The sequence below is a fragment of the Neopelma chrysocephalum genome, unplaced genomic scaffold, assembly GCF_003984885.1.
Source record: "Neopelma chrysocephalum unplaced genomic scaffold, ASM398488v2 Primary Assembly neopelma1_44, whole genome shotgun sequence".
NCBI classification, from domain to species: domain Eukaryota; kingdom Metazoa; phylum Chordata; class Aves; order Passeriformes; family Pipridae; genus Neopelma; species Neopelma chrysocephalum.
The window spans coordinates 14,952,192-14,974,178 of record NW_020897703.1 but is presented as its reverse complement, the minus strand read 5'-3'; the positions used below and the strand labels follow the sequence as shown (position 1 = coordinate 14,974,178).

At 37.8% G+C, this 21,987-nt stretch overlaps 2 protein-coding genes across 2 annotated transcripts; both read left to right on the top strand.

The window, feature by feature from the left end:
* Positions 1-959: 959 nt before the first annotated feature.
* On the top strand, positions 960-11,977 carry BBS5 (Bardet-Biedl syndrome 5). The gene is made up of 12 exons (XM_027678650.1): positions 960-1,073; positions 2,194-2,276; positions 3,108-3,173; positions 3,983-4,032; positions 4,703-4,830; positions 5,706-5,841; positions 6,826-6,921; positions 7,440-7,502; positions 8,233-8,367; positions 8,475-8,558; positions 10,225-10,248; positions 10,364-11,977. Exons 1-12 carry the CDS (start codon positions 1,012-1,014, stop codon positions 10,463-10,465), a joined length of 1,029 nt encoding a protein of 342 aa, XP_027534451.1. The 5' UTR covers positions 960-1,011; the 3' UTR covers positions 10,466-11,977.
* A 732-nt stretch (positions 11,978-12,709) lies between these two features.
* KLHL41 (kelch like family member 41) lies at positions 12,710-21,619 on the top strand. The gene is made up of 6 exons (XM_027678649.1): positions 12,710-13,902; positions 16,563-16,720; positions 16,810-16,917; positions 17,755-17,940; positions 19,647-19,793; positions 20,594-21,619. The coding sequence occupies exons 1-6, from the start codon at positions 12,793-12,795 to the stop codon at positions 20,703-20,705; spliced, it is 1,821 nt and encodes a 606-aa protein (XP_027534450.1). The 5' UTR covers positions 12,710-12,792; the 3' UTR covers positions 20,706-21,619.
* The last annotated feature ends 368 nt before the right edge of the window (positions 21,620-21,987 follow it).

The following is a 21,987-nucleotide window of genomic DNA, read 5'->3' as shown; positions in this document are numbered from 1 at the left end:
TTTAATATTTTCATCTTCCTTAATTAATTATTTAAACTTTTGTTCAAAACATTAAACGCAGCATAGTTTATTGGCTGCCACTGTGATATTGCTTTTTACATTTACATCTGTGTGTATATGTTGCATTTCCCATTACTTAACATACTTGAAAGCTTGTTTCTAATAAAACATTTCTTGTTTTACTGCCAGGAGAGAAAATGGATAATGGTATCTTTACAGGACTAAAAACTTAACCTAGCTAAATTAAATTACACTAACCTTCTCATGTGCTTCTGACGATGGATTTCTGCCACAGCCCCTGACAAGCCCCAGATTAGGCAGTCCTGCATATGCAACTCGATGATCATTTTTGGTTGGGTTTGTGTTTTTCTCTTTTTCACTGAGCAAATGGTAACATCAAACATACCAACAAACACGGAGCTTGGCCTCAAGCCAAACACTCTCCATCCTTTCTGCTTCCAGAGCCCTTGGTCCGTGTCCCACCACGGCCACGGCAAGGGCACAGGCACTTCCCACCTGTTACTCACTTTACTTCATCCGGTTTGTCAACTTCCAGATGGGTGCAATGGACTCCTCGCCAACCCAGGGACCAGCTCCAGAGAAAGAACTGTCAAAAGGACGAGTTTCTTCCTATGATTCGTATTTATTTCGAGTAATTTGTTTATTTTAAAGTAGTAGGGTACTGTAGTTAAAATTGGCTACATACAAATTTCAAGTCACTCCAAGTTAAAAATGACGCATCCCATCTGTTTTAAAATGAAACTAAAACCACCGAACTCACACTCCAAAGGCTGTACTTTGCCGACAACGCGAGGATTTCACACGGTTTAGGTTTTAGCGCCTCAGCAGGGCCGGGGGCGGGGCCGGCGGGGGCGCGAGGGCGCGCGCGCTCCTCACGTGCGGCGCCGCAGCCAATCCCGGCCGCCGCGGGGGCGCGAGACACAAACACTCCACACCCCTCCCGTCCCGTTGCCGGGGCAGCGCGTGGGCTCGGTGGGGCGCGCGGCGGCCATGAGCGGGGTGCTGGACGTGCTGTGGGAGGACAGGGATGTCCGCTTCGACATCTCCCCGCAGTGAGTGGCCCGCCCCGGCCCGTTCCTGCCCGTAGCGGGGCTCTCGGGCCCGCCCGGGGCCGGTCATCGACGGGTCTCCTCGGGTTGAGGCCGGCCGCCATCGGGGCGCGGTGGATGCCGGGAACACCTCCGTGTGGCGGCGCGGGCGGGCGAAGTGGGGCGGGGGTTCGGGAGCGGCCGGCCAGGGAGTTTGGGGAGGTGGGAGCTGGTCGCAGTTTCCAATGTGTACAACGAAAACAAACAAACCAAAAGTTTGGACTGAGGGAAGGGTGTGCTTTTTCCAGCCGAGCTTTTCTGGCACTGGGAAGTAGACTCGAGCCGAATGGGTGTGAGAGGGGACGGTGGCGCTCGCTGGTTACCAGGACTCGTTGTCCCTGCCGTGGCGTTGGCATCCTGAACTCAGGGAATGGGGCGTTGGCTCTGCAGTATCTCACTAAATTCCCCTCCTAATAATACATTTCTTTTCTTCCCTGCAAACTGAAGAGTGTTGCTGTTTTTCACAATACGATAAAAATATAGAAGAAATTCACACTACATCTGTTGCTATGTAATTAAATGGTTAGACCAGTTAAATAAAGCAAAATTATAATAATATAAACAACAAACAACCCCCCACAAACAAAACAAAAACAAACAAACAAAAAATCAAACCTCATCCTATGTGGAAAATTCTGAGCATTTCACATGTCCTTATATATCTTTCTTTTACTGGCATCTGTTATTTCATGAGCCTAGTTCCACTCCTTATGACCTAAAAGTACATCAGGAGGTAACAAGCTCTATCCTCTAAAAGTTCTGTCAATGCAGTTTTGTTTTTTTTTACTTTCCCATTTCCACACACCTTCTCACTATTTTAGGGCATATTTTGCTTGGTTACATTTGCTATGTAATTATTTATTTACTGTTATAATTGAATAGTAGAGGTATTGCTGTTTTTCATTTGTGAGATGTAATGATAATTTCAAGTCTGTAAAGTTGATTTGTGTGTATGTGTACCTACCTTAATTTTTCATTGCATGAGGCACTGAGCAGAAAACGGAGAAAGTGAAGTAGGGAAATAGAAATAGCCTTATTTTTTGAGGATTATTTTTCATCATGTAATTTTTTTTTTCTCTTTTAGACAAATGAAAATGAGACCTGGAGAGGTCCTTATAGACTGCTTAGAGTCTGTTGAAGATACCAAAGGAAACAATGGAGACAGAGGTAACTCCATACTCAGGGAAATTGTAAACTTTCTACTTTTTAACCTGTGCAGGTTCGTGGAAACCTGTCAGGTTTCCATTGAACTCAGTATCAATGCTCTGATGCACAGAATAGATCCTGCTTATTTCACAGATCTGTCTTGGAGTGTTTTCAGATAGGATTTCTTGTTCAGAGTTATAGGAAGATGATAGTTTTGTCTCAGAATTTGCTTAGAATTGAAGGCCTTGTAAGAATAATCCATTTATAAACAGTGTGGTGATCTTCTGCTGTAATCCTCTTTAAGGCTTAATTTTCCCCTCCCAGGGTTAAACTGAATCAGTAAGGAATATGTAGTGGGCAAGGGCACAAAGCTGCCAGCGTGCTGAGATGACCCTTCCTAGGTTGGGTGTGCTGCTCCACAGGGTACAGAATGGAGTAAATTTGCATATGATATAAAGGGGAGAGGTTATTCATGAAGACAGCTGTGATAGTTAACTCACTGCCTTCCCCTTCTCTTCCCCAGAGCAATTCTGCACTGAGTGTGTCTGCATTTTTACTATAAGCGTGTGGATTGAAATCAGTAACTGTTCTTGGGTTGGTTTTGAGGAATATTGGTATATATTAGAGGTTGTTTCATTTGTTCCTTGATGGATTTTCTCTCCTAGCATTTAACAAAAAAAAGTGTTTAGTGATTTTTCTGGTGGGCTGTTCTGTGACATATATTTACCTCTAGCTTTGAAACATCAGGATACTCCTTCCCCTTGATAGGAAAAGGAAGAAAAGCACAGAACAGAACATTTAATTTAATGGAAGTTATTCAGATTTTAAAATGTCTCCACCCTTTATTTCCAGGTAAACTGCTTGTGACAAATTTGCGGATCATATGGCGCTCCTTGTCCTTGCCCAGAGTCAATCTCTGTAAGTATCATCTCTGGTTTCCTTTGTGGTGGCATGCAATTCCTTCACAAAATATTGATTCCAGTACAGAATAGTAAAGTAAAAAAGTAAAGCACTCTGTTTCTCTGTAAAGTCTGAAATAAACTGTTACTAATTAATTTATTTATAACATAGGAGCTGAGCTAATAATTCATAGCAAAATAGTAATATTCAATATTCAATGTTAATTTCTCAGAACAGAAGTTGAAGAGTAATTCAGATGTTTTTCATTTGGTCTATGTGGGATTCATTTGTTTTTCTAGAAAGAACCAAGAGTTTGAGTTTCTTCACACATTGCTTTACTTGTAGCTCTTGTTGCCACCTATTTATTCACATTCTGTATTTTCTTATTTATTCCCCACAAGTACTGGCCTTTCCAATTTTACTGTTGTAAGCTCTGAATTTTAACTGTATGAGTAGCTAGTGAGTCTACTTGTATTTAATTTAATGTGCTGAAACAGGGACAGGATGCAATTACTTTGTACCTAAATTATTTCCAGTGCTCAGTGTAGAATTGTTTTCTTTGGAAATATTCAAAACTTGATTAGACAGTACCCTAAGCAACCAGACAGAGTTGGTCCTGCTTTTGACTGGATAACCTCCCAAGGTCCTTTCCAGCTTACATTAGTCTTCAGTTTTGTAATAAGGGCCCAGATCATCAACCACAAGGTGTAATTCTCACAAATAGCAACCAAAGCTGTTCTACAAAATTCAGTATTGTATTTCGTAATTTTGACTATTATTTTTCTTGTTCTCAAAACAGTTGTTTTTTTTCTCCCCTAACTTTTAAGCTGTCGGTTACAACTGCGTTATAAATATAACTACAAGAACTGCCAACTCAGTAAGTTTCAAAAAATACTTTTTAAAAAAATAAAAGAAGCTGTAATTAGTTATTTATACTTACTGCAGTATATCAACAATAATCTGAAAGATTACTTGCACTAACAGTAATAGAATAGTAATGAAAGTTGACTTTTAAAAGTTGAGTGTTTCACCTTTCTGTAGGAGGGTGGTTTAGTTTTTTCTAAGGGAGTAAAACTCATGTAACCACACTGTTTGGTGATTCTTCTTCCCTCTGGATAAGTCAAGCACATGTTGGCTTCTTTTGTCTAAATTTAACAAAGGTCTGTAGCGGCACTAATTTTGTGCAAGAAAGCTCTCAAATACACAACCTGCAAAACTATTTGTTTGGCTTGCTGCAAAGACCAGCAGGGAGATTATGTAGATTCCATAGGCAGCCACATGATAACAAAACCAAAAATACTGTTTCAGTCATGATATTGCAAATGCATAGCAGGACTTCATTAGTCCTAGCATTGGTGGAACTGCTAGTTTCTCAAAAAAAACCTGAATTCCGTTGAAGACAGCAGTAGATCAGTGGTAGAATCAGGATTAGACCTGAATATACACTATTTAAAACAATAATTTAGAAAATATCTGAGGATTATTTATTGCTTGTACAGTTGAGCTACTATATTGACAAAATGTAAAATTTTATTTTTTCCTCACAGAAATTACGAGGGCAGACAGAAGCTCTGTATATATTGACTAAATGTAACAACACCCGGTTTGAGTTCATATTCACCAATGTTGTTCCTGGGAGTCCCAGACTCTTCACTTCAGTCATTGCCGTACACAGGTAGCAAACTTAGAACAGTGTTTGATCAATGAATCGGATATCGGGGGTTACAGCTGCTGATGGACACAGTATGTAACTGCCCATATTTAACATTCAGAAAACTTTCCCAAAAGAGAACAATCTCTGTAAGGAAGGGAGAGAATTATTGCAGATTTTAATAGGTAACTGTACATAATGAAAACTGATGTGTATTCATACCAGTTATTGATCACAGTTTATGCACCTTGTGTGTATAAACTATCTGAACAAATAAAAGTATCAAGGAGCTAATTTCAGTGTGCATTTTCTACCTACAATTTCTGCCTATAATAATTTCCCATAATTTCAGACCATATAATGGAAATGAAGAGTTAAATCCTGGTCAGAACTCTCTTTGACCACAAAACAGTGTACACTTCCCCCCTAAGGATAAGTCATCTGAATGAATGTGTGCATAATACACCACCATAGGTTTCCATGTATGAGCTGCGGAATACTGACATATGTATGTTGGATGTTTGTGACTTAACTGGCACTGAAAAATAAAGGATTCTTAATGTCTGTGCTATGCATAGCACGGGACCCAGAGGATATACTTTGCAATAGAGTCTGGGAGATGACTATCTTCAGGAAAACTATTTTAAGGAAAAGGAAGAAACAGTGTAGAAATGAACAATACAGGAGATCAAAACAGTTGTTAAAACCCCCTTTAATTTCATTAAGGAAAGCTGAAAAATAATGGATTGTATTGACTAAGTTTTAATAGTACTCTCACCTCTCTGCAATGAGGGGATAAGAAAAGTTTGAAATATGCAACATTTCATTTCTGTGCTAAAAAAAAGAGTAAAGATAATAGAAAACACTGAATTGTAATGTGTATTTTTGATTTTTTGCAGAGCTTATGAAACTTCTAAAATGTATCGTGATCTGAAGCTGAGAAGTGCATTGATTCAAAACAAGCAACTGAGATTGTTACCTCAAGAACAAATATATGATAAAGTCAATGGAGTTTGGAATTTGTCAAGTGACCAGGTACAGTGAAAAATCAGGCTACATTGACTACAGAAAAGTTAAAATGTTTCAGCTTTATCTAGCAATTGTAGTTTTGTAACCTCAAAGGAATTACCCTTAATTCAATTCATCAGCTGATGCCTGCAGAGAAACTGATCCCATATATTTGCTACTCAGTACAACGTCTCTTTTTGGCAACCTGAATTCTATATGACTTGGCTAATATGCATTGAACTAGATATAAAGTTCCTGTTAAAAAGAAACTTAAGTCTAATGCTGTGTATGATCCTGAAAGAAAATAATGTTTCCAAAGTGCTCTGCTGATATTTGTATGTTTACCTGCAGCTTTGACTAAACAGTATTAAGACTATATTGTCTTTTGATTACTGGAAATCAAAAATAATGGAATAGGATTCTTTGTCTTAAAACAAGAAAAAATAAAGACTTTAAGATAAAAATAGGAAACATTATTTTACAGGGCATTAGTTGCAAGTATTTCCCAGAGCCATGAAACAAAACAGGAGCTGATATTTCTGTCTGTGCAATTTTAGTCCAGAATGGAAATATGATCCATCCTGACAAGCTAAAAAGTTTTTTCCTCTACATTCCATTGGCACAGATCTCCTCAATTACCTAAGTGTAACCCGCATGCCATTATACTTACGCTATACACCAGTTCCAGATCTGTACAGTTCAGAATGCTCTCAGATGCTTCATGTATTGCCATGAGGTTGGCTGTGCTGTGATTTGATCCTGCTTTACTGCAGTAGTAGGTACTCCCAGCTATTTTCACTACTCAGGTTCTGTATCCTTTAAAGATTGGATCTTGCTTCCTTGCAATCAATAGAAACATTTTGACTGGTTTTGGTAGGAAAGAATCAGACTTTCATTGAATTAAATACGAACTTATACTTTGCTTGTGTTTGAATGGATAGCAGTAATCATCATGTTTGGAAAAAAGGCTCTGTACTTAAAAGCAGTTCTAACATACCTTTTCTTTAATAGGGAAATTTGGGAACGTTTTTTATTACTAATGTGAGAATAGTTTGGCATGCAAATATGAATGACAGCTTTAATGTCAGCATACCATATCTACAAATTGTAAGTATGTTAAAACAACCATTTTCATAATGAAATGGTATCTGTTCAAGTCTTCAGTTAAAACTCCCTGTTCACCAAAATTAATATTTCATATCCCACATTTAGGGAGTAATTTAGTCTTACCAGCATCAACCACAGGGTAGATTTTCTTTTCTGTCCAGATTAGTTGGGGGCTTTCATGGGCAGGCACAGATGTTGAAAATGGCTTGTATTTCAAATTTTTGAAGTATTTATTATGATACTTCATACCACCTACATACACTGGGATTAATGATCTGTGAATCTGATCTTCAGAAATTTGCTGTTACCGCTTCTGATAAAACACTTTTCCCCGAGGTTTCAGGGGTTCAAATTTGTAATGGTAAATGTGAGGGAATGCTGGTAGCCAAGCTTCCAGAACCAGTAACTGTAGCTAGTACAGTGTAAAAAAAAAAACAAACCAAAACAAAACAGAAGAGATATTTATCAAGTAATTACAGAATTTTTTAACAGAAAGTTCTTTACCTCTTTACCATTAGCGTTCAATAAAAATGAGAGACTCAAAGTTTGGCTTGGCACTTGTGATAGAGAGTTCTCAGCAGGTAAGAAGCTTTAAAAGCCTTTTTTTATTGATGACATCTTTATATACAATATTTCTCTAATTCTGAAATGTTATGGGACTACTTCTAAGGTACTTAGAGTGTTCCTTCTGTGGGGCCTTTTGAAAACTTTAAAAAAGTTCTCTTTGCACTGCTTAAAATATCTGTGTGTTAGGGTCAGTATGGCTATTGTGAGTTATGGTTTCTCTAAGCAAAACAGTAATAGGCCAGCATGACTATTTAATAACTGTTAAATACACCGTCTTCTGAAAGATTATCTTTGGGATCTAATTAATTCTATACTTAATTAACACTACTCTTTTAAATATTTTTTCATTGTATCTGTGTATCTGAAAGCTTCTTTAATAACATCAAGACCTAATAGACTAACCATCTGCTGAGTAGCTAGAAACAAATCATTAATATCACTTCTGAATTTGTCTCACCCTTATTTGCTTGTGTTTTTCTGTATAAGAAGTTTGTTCCCCTTTTATATAATGGGCTAAGAGTTAAAAGCTAATTTACTTCATAGAGAAACATTGTAATTTCTTTTATTTCATCTGTGATCCAAGTGGCAGAATGAAAAAAGATAACACAAAAAGAAAGATAATGTATTTTCAGCAGGCTGAAAATTGCTGTAATTAAACTGGAAATCACTATCAAAGGGAAAAAGTTCTTTAAATAATAACCAACACTAATAAACAGATGTTGTCTTTTTTTCTCTGTTATATAGAGTGGAGGATATGTACTTGGTTTTAAAATAGACCCTGTGGAGAAACTGCAGGAGGCAGTGAAAGAGATTAATTCACTTCACAAAGTTTATTCAGCTAACCCTATATTTGGAGTAGATTATGAAATGGAAGAAAAGGTACTCAATTTATTTAAAATTAGGTACAATACTTTCTTAAGAGTAATTAAAATGTATTAAACATATTAGATATGTGGATTTACTTACTACAGTGTTTTAATTTGTAGCCTCAACCTCTTGAAGACGTAACAGTGGAGCAGGTTCAAGATGATGTGGAAATAGAAGCTGATGAACATACAGATGCTTTTGTGGTAAGCGGCTCCACAGAAAACAAAAAAATAAAATAATTCTTGCTTGGTTATTCAAATTTAAGCAATGTACAGCTGTGATCCTCTGTTAAAGATACGCTGCAACTGTAATTTCTATATTTAAACACATCTACATGCCTTTTATTAAATATCCCTATTATTACAGGAATTTATTCTCTGTATGAATTTTTAACTTTAGAAGAAACTATTATTCAAAATAAATACTAGTAGATATTTAAAGGAATAGTTTTATGTAGTTTCTCAACACATTAAAATCAGAAATAGCTTGAAAATCAGCAGTGTAATATGATCAGATACATTATATGAAAACAAGTCTTCCTTCTCTTGGAGCAGATTAATAGATGGTGATATCTATACACTCGATATTCATCTAAAATTCAAACTTTAAAGTTTTTTAGAAAGGCAGCAATAATTTTGTATTACTATATAGCCCAGTATTTAAGAATTTCCAGAGTTACTGTGCAACCTAATAACACCTGACTGCATGATTGACTGTACAGGTAGACTGCACATATTTTCAAGTACTAGCCTTGACACATTGACAATTGACATGTTTTCTTACTAATCTCTGAAATTTGGTAAATTAGCAGGGCTAGCGCCAATCTTATTTCCACTGTTTTTAATTTTGCTGTCATTTACTAATGCAGATAAGCTCTTGTCTTTTCCTTTCCCCCTTTCCTCACTTTTTGCCTTTTTTTTGATTTTTGCACATTTTTATTCAGTCTTCAACATATTTGAACACTTTTTCCTTAAGTGAAGATCTGTTTGCTCTACTGGTCACCTGGATTAAATAATTGTGCTTTGTATATTCTCAAGCAAAAACTAAAGGCTGTAGATGATTAGAAAGTGGTTGCTGTAGGAGACATAAATCATCCAGGAGTGGCTACACTTGACGCTGTTCTGTAGGGTGTTGTGTGGCTTGAGAGCCAGCTGAGCAGGAAAACGCCTTCTTTCCTGCCCCTCACCAGTCCATAGGGGCAATTGAAGCAAGATTGGGCTCCTTTTGGTAAATAAGATCTAGAACCTGCTGGTCTGGAGATTTCTGGAGCAGTGGATATTTTCAGAGATCTGATACCCTGAACAGTTTGAGTGTTAATTTCCACACACACAGGATGGGAAAGATGGTATCTCTTTCCCATATCTTCGAGTAGAAACATTTGGTTAATTATTCAGTTATACTGTGTTCATTTCTTAAATTGAGTATGATGTTAACTGATTTTGATATAAATTTAAAGCTAGTTTTTGAAATTGAATAATGAACGCTGCTGCACAGGATGAAGAAAATACCAGGATGCTGTCAGTTTGTCTTCATATTTACATTTTCTCCCCAATAAAGTGTTTGTCACTGTAACAAATGTAATATGAAAATGTTACCATTTAGAAATCTTTGCTTATTATGATGGAAAATTCAAAGATTGGTATTTAATGAAAAATGACATAATCACCAACTGCTGTTAGCACCATTCTGTATATTATTTCAACATAGAAAAAACTGTCATCTTGTTTACAAAACAAAAGTAAAAGCTGTAAGGACTTGATTATTGCAGAAGACTTAATACAGTTTTGACCCCAAAGAATTATTAGCAGATTTGGTTTTTAGGCTTCTTTTTTTTCAAGGGTGCAAGTTCTTTTTTGCTTTTTTTTGCAGGCTTACTTTGCTGATGAAAACAAGGTAAGAACATCTTTCTTCATACTGTCAAATTTATGTTGTTAAAATGGGATGATGAAATTAAAAAGTACCTTCTGCTTTATTTTATTTTCTCTCATATCTCATGCATTCAAAAAAGCAACATGATCGGGAGCCTGTTTTTTCAGAGGAACTAGGACTTGCAGTAGAGAAGCTAAAGGATGGATTCACACTCCAAGGACTCTGGGAAGTAATGACCTGATTTAGATTGGCGCATGTTTGTTTCCTAAGCAGGGAAAGACTCTCAGTTCTTACTGGGCTTATGACGTCTATAGAAGATAATTTAGAAATACTAGAGTAGCAGAGAAAGAGTATGCCAAAGCTAAAGAGTGGGTGAATATTATATAATAAGCCCTCAGGATATGTAATATATTATATATTATGATATATAGTAAAAGAAATAATATTCAAAAACCTTGTTTATGTAACAGCTTTGCATTTATCCATTGTCTCTGTCAGTGTCGGGAGGGGAGGACAAGCTCCCTCTGGCACAAGGGTCGGAGCCCAGCAAATGCAGAAGTGCTGTCCCCTGCAGGTCCAACCTGCTCCACCAGCCCGGAGCCCTGCGCCCCAGTCACAGCTGTGAGGACCTGGGGAGTCCCTCTCTGTCAGGCTGTCAGCACCTGGAGCCCTTCCCCACTGCGGGCATGGCAGCTGCCATTGTATTCCAGCTACCAGGATGTAAAATGCCATGCGCCATTTTTTTAGACTGCTTTGTGACTGGCTGGCTGGCTGCGGAATTTGACACACTGGTAACTCCAGGTGTTTTCAGGATTGTGGTTGGCAGGACCAGCCATCCCATCCTGTTTCTCCCCTTCCCTGATAACACAGTCCTCCATGGTTTCAGCCACCGTTTTATGGCCAGTAGCCACCATTTTTTTTATGACTTCATGGCCCCTGTGTTAACGTACTGCCCTATGATTGGTGCCAGGACAGCCACTGTTTGCCATTTTACCCAGAACTATGTCAGAAAAGGAAGCCTCCCCTTCCTCCATCCATGGAGACACCCTTTGAGGCAGGGCAGTGCACGGTGTGCAGTTTGATACTGTATTTATACAGAGTGCTGTACTTTCCCATAAAAGTTATGTCTAAATCAAATTTCCATAGCTTGTTTAATGTTGTGCAACATAGAAATATCATCATACACAGAACATTTTGTATCTAGGCATATTGGCTGTGTCATTGCAGCAGTGCTGTGTTACTGATAGCTTTAAGAAAAAGCAATACTGTTTCAAATAAAGGCTTTCATGTCTCATAATTTTGCTAAATGTTCAGCACATATCATTCCAAGTACTTAATTGTAATCCAGATATCCTCATACAGTTATTGTTTGTGTTTGTTTGTTTTTGCTAAATCACTTTCTTTCTTAAAGCATGATCTAGAAAAAAACGCACAAGCAAATAGCTTCTGTGTCTGTCATTAGACCTTTTATGATGTTATGTGTTATAGAGAAATGAGTCATTTATAGTTTAAAGGAAGACACAGCTGTTACGTTTTCTAGTGAGATAAGACCTCTGCGCTGTTTGCTATAAATGGAAAAAGTCAAATGAGCTCTCCTCTCAGCTGTTGTTTTAGCAGCTGACTGTTACAGTAAAGTAACTGTGGTGTGAATGTAATTGTCATGTATGTAGAAAATCTTTCAAGGTATATATTTTAATGGAATACTACCTATATTAAAAAGCAGTCATTATTTCAATAAATTTTGATAATGCTATACCTTGTTGTAGATCTTATATTCAAATAGTTGTATTTTGATCCTATTTCCGTTACATTCAAAGAACATTTTACCATATGGGTGGAGACTTCAATTTGAATTATTTTGGAAAGCAAAACTTTATCTGAATAACATATATTTTATGTTTAAACAATAGGGTTTGGTTTACAAATAAATACAACTAAATGGGTATTAAGAAGGAGCTCATAATTAATTTCAAGGTCCTATTATCAGTATCTGAAGAAATTGAATATGAGATATTGTTATGTAAAGAAATAATCTTAGAGCATAGGCAATTCATTATAAGTTCTGGAGTATTTTAGTATCTTTATGACTGCAGCAATGACACGTATTAAGCAACTCTGAAGAAGTGAACAGTAGTTAAAACTGACAACTTGATTAATAATATTTCTATTTCAGAATATTTAGTAACTTGTATATGTACAGTCTTGCTCATAGCTGTGTCACTGAGGGTCAGATTCTGCTGTCCTTACTCATGTCAAATAATTTATTACATTGCACATAATCTTACTGATTCAATGTGGAGAATGATGGCAAAACCTGACCATAGTGACTAAGAGCAACAGTTGCTTCTTTCAGTCTTTGACAGCTGCAAGAGCAGCTCTGTTTTTCCAAACCATCCATCCTAAATTCCGACCTGTAAGGGTATGTATCTATATTTAGCTACCGAGATTAAGTTGCAGAGGCTTCAGGCAGGGCAAAAAGCACATTGGTCTGCCTTTTTTACAGACAGACCTTTGGGCAGGCAACAGCTAAAGCTTTCTACTCCCTCCCCTTTCCCAAGTGTTTGTGAAATGGATTCCCAAAGGGAACTCACTGAAGAGCTCAGACTTTACCAATCCACCCTCCTTCAAGATGGCCTCAAGGAACTTCTCGAAGACAAAAAGTTTATAGATTGCTCTCTAAAAGCTGGTGACAGAAGCCTGCCTTGCCACAGGTTGATTCTGTCGGCATGTAGCCCTTATTTTCGTGAGTATTTCTTATCTGAGCAAAGTGAAGAGAAAAAGAAGGAGGTAGTTCTAGATAACGTTGACCCCAACATCCTGGATATGATTGTCAAATACCTTTATTCAGCAAGTATTGATCTTAATGATTCTAACGTACAAGATATTTTTGCTTTGGCCAGCCGCTTTCAGATCCCTTCTGTGTTCACTGTGTGCGTCTCCTACCTTCAGAAGAGGCTTGCTGTTGGTAACTGCCTGGCCATCCTTCGATTAGGTGTTCTGCTTGATTGCCCAAGACTTGCGTTTTCTGCCCGTGATTTTGTTTCAGATCATTTTGTGCAGATCTGCAAAGAAGAGGACTTCATGCAGCTTGCCTCACACGAACTTATCTCAATTATTTCACCTGACAGCTTAAATGTAGAGAAGGAAGAACTGGTATTTGAGGCAGTAATGAGATGGGTCCGAACAGACAAGGAGAACAGAGTAAAGAGCCTGGGGGAAATTTTTGACTGCATACGTTTTCGTCTTATGCCAGAAAAATATTTCAAAGAACAGGTTGAGAAGGATGATATAATTAAAAGTAACTCAGACCTTCAGAAAAAAGTAAAGATCATTAAGGATGCTTTTGCTGGAAAACTGCCTGACTCTAGCAAAAGCACAGACAAGTCAACCAAAGGGGAGGTGAACGGTGATGTAGGAGATGAAGATTTACTGCCTGGCTACCTAAATGACCTTCCCAGGCACGGCATGTTTGTCAAAGACCTAATTCTTCTGGTTAATGACACTGCTGCAGTAGCTTATGATCCTCTTGAAAACGAGTGCTACCTTGCAGCCCTGGCAGAACAGATTCCCAGAAATCATTCCAGTATAGTCACCAAACAAAATCAGGTCTACATTGTTGGAGGACTGTATGTGGAAGAGGAGAACAAGGATCAACCTTTCCAGTCATATTTCTTCCAGGTACAAGCTTTATAATTATTGTTGCAAAACAGGTGCCTATAAGGGTTACTGAAAACTATTCTGAGTCTCTCCAAGTGAGCTGTCTAGTCTCTTTGTATGGTGATGGAGACAAGTATCTAGAGAGAGCTATTCCTGTCTCAGAGAAATAAAACCAAGGGACTTGCATCTTTTTTTTCAAGATCAACCCCTGGTGACATCTCAAATATTAAAAGGATTAATATGTTCTATCTAAGCACTGGCTTTCACTGTTTAAGGCCCAGATTTTTCATGGTACAGATGCCTAAATATAAGTCTAGTAATATTTTTGTAAAATATCTTTTGTGTATTTCTCTTAACTTCCATGAAATTTGGAGTGCTTTATCTGGTTTAGATCTAATGAGATGTCTTTCTTTTTTTGCATTTGAAATACTTCTATGACAGCAGTAATGTGTGTATTTTAAGTGCAACTTCTGTCACTAAAGCAGCAGAAGTCCTTTTGTCATGTCTACATTTGAAAGCCTGAGGGCATTCTCAAATACATAATTTAGAGACAGAAGGCTTTTTTCTTGGCAAACTGTCAGTGTCAGTACAGTAAATACCATGTTTCAACTGAGTTTCAATTTTATGTCTTTGTAAATCCGTATAAATATAAGCCTGATTAAACCAACTGTAACTCCACAATATATTTCAGGAAAATTAGCAAATATACAATTTGGCATGCTTACACCATAAGCTAAGTCTGTTGTGGTTTTAACTACATGTTTTGGGGGATATTTGAACTACTTTATGAGGAATTCTGCAATATGCTGCTGCTGTGTCCCATCCTTAGGTACATTGGCCTAAAAGAGTAAAAGTCCTGTTTCAATATGAAATAAAGCACAGTAATAAGCAGTGATAGAATTTTAAAGCCTTCAGATATGAAAAAATGCAAATATTGCTTAGAGGAGCATGGCTCACAGTGATTTCACCCACAATGAAATAGTTGGTTTCAGACATTTGTTATATCAATGAAAGGGAAATCATAGTTTGCTGGGGAGGGTTTAACATTGTTTCATTTCCTTATGTAGGTATAAAACACTAATCACTGAAGTGCAAAACTAGTTACAGAAATATTCTTCTAATATAAATTATATGTTGATGTCAGAATGTATTTATAGCCCAGAACTGAATAGTCGAAGTCTCAGGCTACTAGAAAGGGGCCTCTGAAAAACTAAACCTCAAGAGTGATACTAAAAATCAATGAAGTTTTCAGAACGCTACTTTATATGTTGACATCCATTTCCTGAAATCCTGTTTGTTTGCTTGTCATCTTTAAGCTTGCTGCTTTAAGCAGCTTGCTGCTGCTGTTCTCTTTAGTTAAAATACTTGTCTGCATTACTCACGTGGCTGTTGATCTCTCTAAAATACTAACGTGCCAAAACAATTTTTATTTGCTAATCTTCCTTTCTCCAGCAGTAAAGTGTTGTAATTGGTAGCTCACAACCCAGGAGAAAACTGGGCTGCCACTGGCTTGAAAATGTGTAATTAGTTGATGGCCTATCAGCAATAGAGATGTCATCTTTAAAGAGTGATGCAGTAAGCGAGCCGTGATCTGTGAGGAGAATATCTCCTCATTACCACAGCCACATCCAGCTACTGGGGAAATCCATATCCATGAACTACATTTCACTGTTGCAGTAAAACTTTCTGTCCAATAGCAGTCATCTATCAAATTTGGGAGATGCATTTTAGCATGGAAACCTTGACTGTGGAACATACTTCTGGATGTCACTGAGCTAAACCCAGGCTTTCTGTCAAATGCCTTTACACTTGTGCAAGCTCACATCTTACCCTGCCTTCCTGTACAGCATCAAGCAAATCTACACACAGTTAAAGTCAGAAAATCCTCTTTTTGAATTTTGAGATCATTCAGGTTCAATTGCAAGTTTGCAGATAAAAAAAAAAAGCACCACAGTTCTAGGAAAATGTGGTTTTTTTTCTTCTGTCCTCCTTCTGCTGCTTTTTCTTAGATGTTTTCAGCATATTGGATGTGAATCAAGAAAGCCATGAGAGTACTTCAGTAGGGATGACATCAGTATTATTGCCAAGGGAGCTGCAGTGCCTACCTATTTTGCTTAAGAGTGAAGTCTTTATTCATTGTGTCTTCAGAGATCTTGTGAGCTCTTGGGGGTATTTGTGATGAAACATCACCTCGGTTGCTCTAGGGATTGCAGAAGAAACATCTGTGCCATTTGCCACGTGGTATTTCCTGAGAAACTGTGTAAGCACGTCTGGCATCTCATTGTAGAGATGAGCACAACCAGCTAAACATATAGGTGTGGAACGGCAGGAGTGTCTGCTCCCTTGGGCAAGAAGAACCACTTTCCAATATGTGATAGGGAACTGAGAGTGAGGGACCTTTAAACAAGGAAGAAGAGCTTAATAAAGAGGCCAAGAAACTATGAGGGTGAGCAGACACAAAGAGAGCTGTGTGGCACTGGCTGCTACACTGGCCACTACATCTCAGCACCATGAAGCAGGGGTCATCCTTCATTAGCTGCACTGGGGCAGGTTGTTCAGGCAAGCACATTTGCTGTTAAGAGACACTGAGCGCAATTAGATAAATTCTGTGCAACAACATTCATTGTGTGGATTTTTCCTCTTTGCCTTTCCTAACCCTCCCTGTTCGGATGCTCTTTCAGCTGGACAGCATCGCTGGTGAGTGGGTTGCCCTTCCTCCACTGCCATCAGCCAGGTGTCTCTTCGGGCTGGGAGAGTCCGACGACAAGATCTATGTAATAGCGGGCAAGGACCTTCGCACGGAGGAGTCGCTGGATTCAGTACTGTGCTATGACCCCATGTATGTTTAACATTTAATTATGCCCACTGAGGACATGTAGATGGCCCATTATTAGTTGAAAGAGCCTAACAGTGATCTTTTTGTTCCAGAGCAATGAAATGGGGAGAGATCAAAAAACTACCCATCAAAGTATACGGCCATGCTACTATCTCAAACAATGGATTGATATATTGTCTTGGTGGAAAAACTGATGATAAGTGAGTCTCTTTCATGACAATTTATAACATTATTTGTTAGGTCCTTAATAGATTGTATGTCCTCACACTCAGAAATCAGCGTTTCCCTTTTTTGCATCTCTTGATTAAGGTTGCTGACAGTCTGGCAGAGGGGAACACGTTATGGTTTGGAGGATATCGTGTTTGTGATAAGTTAAATTGCATATTAATTGTAATCCCAACTTGTTATTTTAATGACCATACTTATTTCCAAGGCAAATTTTACTTACACTGCAGACACACAGTAGTTAGTGTGTCTAAGCTATGAGGATCCTTACTGAAAGTATTCTTTCCTCTCAGATAGAAATACCTAGGTGCCATGGAATTACTGTCTCAGTTTTTCCAGTTTTCTGACCTGTGATACCTGTTATACCTTAATAGGTATAACATTAAGAAAATAAAAGTTTTCACTCACACAGAACCTGTGGTGGTAATTTTTAAGTGTTTGTATAGGGGATTTTTAAGATACGAAATTGACAAATCAGCCAAAACACAAGCATAATCTTTCCTTTATAACCTTTCCCATATATTCCTCCACAAATCCATCTGAATTGAACGTGCTGGGAAAGGATGTTGTCTTTCTCCTCTAATGTACAGTGAAATTGCTGTCCTGTGTAATATAAACAGCATTTAACATTTGATTTAGTTCTATGAATGTGATTAGTGCTTTGTAGACGTTGCAAGGATTCCCAGATTAGATACAAGAAAGTATCTGCACGAGAGGAAAGAGGTGTTATACATAAACCCACACAATCTACCTCAACTAGGTAAGCCAAAATTTCATGAGATATGATCACAGGCTTTCTTTTTCCTCCCCAGGAAATGCACTAATAGACTATTTGTGTACAATCCCAAGAAAGGAGACTGGAGAGACCTGGCTCCAATGAAAGTGCCTCGCTCGATGTTTGGAACGGCGATCCATAAGGGCAAGATTGTCATTGCAGGTGGTGTCACCGAGGAAGGCCTTACTGCATCTGTTGAAGCTTTTGATCTGACCACCAATAAGTGAGTGCAATATTCAAGCTATTTTAAGGAAGTGTTTTATCATCGAGGCTTTAGGAGCTCCAAAGTCACAAAGGTGTTCAGGTACCTGTACTCCCACTGAGACATTTGGTCTACAATCACATCTTTAGCAACAACAGCAGCAGTTTTCTCTGGCCATTTTTCCCGCCCCACATGCATTTGTCAGCACAGCTACATTGCAAACATGCTCACCACCCTCTTTTTTTTTTTTAAGTCTGATTACTTTCCCAATTTAGTTGACCCCACAGCACATAAACAGGTGTGGTGCCATAATAGGGAAGAAGTGGGAGAATGAGCAAGGGCGGTGCAGTCTAGTTGAAATAGCACTGGCAATAAATGTGAAACCCCGGCAAGAGAAATCGGGTGCTTGAAGAGGACCAGCTCAATGTCCTTCAGGTACTTGGCCTTGTGATGTCTTGCTGTTCACTTACCTTGTCGCAGCAAATGCCATTTACCACTGATTAGTGACATACTTATTTAATGTGAAAACTCCAGGAAGACTTCAAATGTATGTGCATGCTCTGAAATACTATATAGAAAGAGTAATGACAAAAGAGAGTAAGTCATACCTGAAATTAGCTCACTTATTTGGTCTATATACTTTCCAATACTATTCTACACAGCCAGAATCTTTTGCAGTCAGCATCCATCAAATGTTTGATTTTCTAGGTGTTTATACCCTCTGCATATGTCTTTCTAATCTTAATTTTCTTTTTTTTGTTACTTTCATTACTTTTCCTTTCTATCACCTTCCTTACAAACCTTCATTTCAAATAGTATCAGTAAAACTCTATTATGACAGCTCAAACTTGTAAGTGGTCCTGAATGCACCTTTATCTTAATAAGCACTTCTGCTGTATATTAACACATTTGCCTGTGCTGTCTTCACTGACATGTGGCATTGCAGCCTTCAACCTCATAACAAAAGCATTAACTTAAATGTATGCTATCCCAAAGAGACTTGCTTCTAAAATTTAACATTACAAAACGTGCATTATACAAGAAGTAATTACATGAGGGAACTTCTAACTTTACTTCTTCTATAGAAAGCAAAGTGAAGGTTGTTACCATGATGTCTGGCACATTCTCCTCTTCCATTGTTCAGAAATATGCAGCTCATGGTCTGAAAAATCTGCAGGTTCTTGTCTTGGTTTACTCTATTTTGTTACAGTCAAGTCACACAAGCAAAAAAGAAAAATTTGCCTATTAATTTTAATGTTGAGATTATCCAGAAGTGGGATGTTTGTGTGTTTCATATGTTCATAGGTGTGAATTGGCAGAAAAATTGAAGTTGTACTAATGAGCACCAGTGATTATTTTTTTTGCTCAAATTATTATGCCAATGCTACTTGAATATGCATTTTGTAAACTATAGGGAAAAATGAGAATAACTGGGGAACAATGTATCTGTATGAAGTATATTACTGATGATGGCACCAGGGAACCTGTAAGAAGTGGTCTCTGGGTCGTCACAGTGTAATTGTGTCATTTAAGACCTGCAGAAGTCCCTGTGGGGATGGAGACACTGAAACTTACTGCTAATAAATCTCAGAAATTTTTCCTTTTACTAACCATTCACTCAAGTAGCCTTCGTTCCTGAATTTGTGTCACTCAGAGGAGTATCTTAGTGCATTCAGTTTACAATACTTCTCACATGTTTAAAGTTGAGTTTTTCTTTTCATCTTTAGGTGGGAGGTTATGCCTGAATTTCCCCAAGAGAGAAGTTCCATCAGTTTAGTCACCTTAAGCGGAGCTTTGTATGCTATTGGAGGCTTTGCAATGATTCAGCTTGAATCTAAAGAATTTGCACCTAGTGAAGTCACTGACATATGGAAGTAAGTTTGATTTTAGTCACACTTTCCTGGTGGAAACTGAGGTTTGTAGACAATGGAGGTTAAATGATCCATAGCACAGGTTGTAAAGCACTTGTTGAGGGATAAAAAAAGTTTCTCAGACAGTAACAAATAAACATGAGACTTGGATCAGATGAGTACTTCCACCTACTAATCATTTGACCAGTATGAGTCATGATCTTCAGTTTCTTTAAAAGAGTAAGTTGCCATATCACTTGGCAGGTTTAGCCTTGCCAATAAAAACATTCTTATGATATTCTTATGCAGAAAAGCATGTATACACAGTAGCTTGTACATACTGATGTGTTAATAGTCAAATGAGTAACTGTTCCAAGAGAATCGGAATTTCGTATCTCCTAGATTTTTTTAACCTAATCACAGTGTCAGTGATAAAACATCATTTCTCTGCTGAGACTCTTCAGTTGTTAATGTAAATTCAGAAATTTCAATTGGCAGTAGGAAGGATTCCCCCCAAAAAACAACTTCATATGCAAGAATCTGAAGAAATTGAGAAGGGATACTTAATACAAAGAGGAAGCTTTATACAAGTAATTAAAGCATGACAGAGCCAGCAACAAACTTTAGGGACCAGGAAAAGGACAACTCATGCACAAGAACACCTTTCTGTTCTGATCTAGAGGACAAAAGCAGCCTTCTGTGGCATCCTTTAGCACATGGCTGCTACAAGCCTTTGCAGCAGGTGCACTATCCTCCTTTTCATGTATGTGTGCTGAAGCATGAAACTAAGAAGCTATTTTCTAACCTTATTTTTTTAAATGCAGGTATGATGATGAAAAGAAGGAATGGATTGGCATACTGAAAGAGATCCGATATGCTACCGGAGCCTCCTGCCTGGCTACACGCTTAAACCTCTTCAAGTTATCAAAATTGTAAACAAAATGCTGGAAGATATGATATGGTGAGGGAGTTTCAGAAGGCTCTTCTGGTTTTGTTGCATGAAAATGTCCCCAAATGGTACAGTTTTATAACAGCGTGCTAATTATACTGGGAACTGTTAAATAGTTCATTTGTCTGTCAACATCTTAAGATATTTACTAGTTAACCAGCAACCACTGAATTTTTGCCAGTGTTTAAAATCCTGAAGAGCTCTAATTAACGTTGATTAGAATAGATTAAGATTTCGGCAAGGACTCCATTTTTCACACTGTGAAATTGCAAATAAAACCAGTTAGACTTCCTTGTACTCCAACAATCCAGGATATTGGTGGCTTACCCTTCACACAATGCCCATTAATTAACTGTTAAGTTAAATACAACTAATAAGTAGCTAGTTTTATTCTAACTGGTGGTTTGTATAGCCGGATTTCCCCTTTCAGCAGCATATGTCAATCCGGCATTCTTCAGCAATATCTTGGAAATATTTTCATCACAGCCCTCAAAAATATAATTTAGCCTGTAATTGAAATGCATGTTAAAAACAAAAGGGACTTAATACTATGTGGCCTAATAAATGCCAGTCTACAGCCAAAGCTGTACTAGTAGCCAGACTTGAGGGAAGAGAGAGAAGTTCACAAGGTTAATAGCTCTAATGTTTCACCTACTATGTTTAGGCTTCTAGTAACAAGGATTTTCGACTTTTTTTATGCTTTTATATTTATTTCCAAAGCAAAGATTTTATGGAAGTTTTTCTCAGAGATCTGAGGCTGATAACAAGCATTCATAAAAAAGTCCAAGAAGAGTTGATAATCAGTAAATACCTATGACAGAGAGGACTTTTTCATCTAATAAAGAGTTGATGCATTTTGACATTGAAAACTTTTAACAATTAAACTTTGTTTTTAAAATTATAAAAGTATCACTTGATGGTGTCTTTTTTAGCGATCAGCTCATCATCACTACCATATTGACAGGACACAGATTTCTTAGTACAGCCTTTGCCCAAAACAGAGCACTCAGTTTTCTTCAAGTAGAGTATCTCCTCAAAGGATTTCTCCACTGAATAAAGAGGGTGTCATAATCTAAAGAATTTCATAAATATAAATCTAATTACAACTGATGTAGCAGGAAAACTGGAAGAGAAGCCCACGATACCTGACTGAATGGCAATTCCAACTATCAAATGACCCCTAGCATTGCCTTCCTAGGAGACAGAAGTAAACATATGGCAAAGGCGCAGCCATCATAGCTCATTTCAGTATGTTACTGTCTGCCAGTA

Bases quoted from the DNA above. Each gene is read 5' to 3' on its own strand.
- BBS5 (XM_027678650.1), top strand. From the start codon at position 1,012: ATGAGCGGGGTGCTGGACGTGCTGTGGGAGGACAGGGATGTCCGCTTC. The intron at 1,074-2,193 runs GTGAGTGGCCCG...TTTCTCTTTTAG, and splicing joins CGCTTCGACATCTCCCCGCA to ACAAATGAAAATGAGACCTG. The intron at 8,559-10,224 runs GTAAGCGGCTCC...TTTTTTTTGCAG, and splicing joins AACATACAGATGCTTTTGTG to GCTTACTTTGCTGATGAAAA.
- KLHL41 (XM_027678649.1), top strand. From the start codon at position 12,793: ATGGATTCCCAAAGGGAACTCACTGAAGAGCTCAGACTTTACCAATCC. The intron at 16,918-17,754 runs GTGAGTCTCTTT...TTTCCTCCCCAG, and splicing joins GGTGGAAAAACTGATGATAA to GAAATGCACTAATAGACTAT. The intron at 17,941-19,646 runs GTGAGTGCAATA...TTTCATCTTTAG, and splicing joins TTTGATCTGACCACCAATAA to GTGGGAGGTTATGCCTGAAT.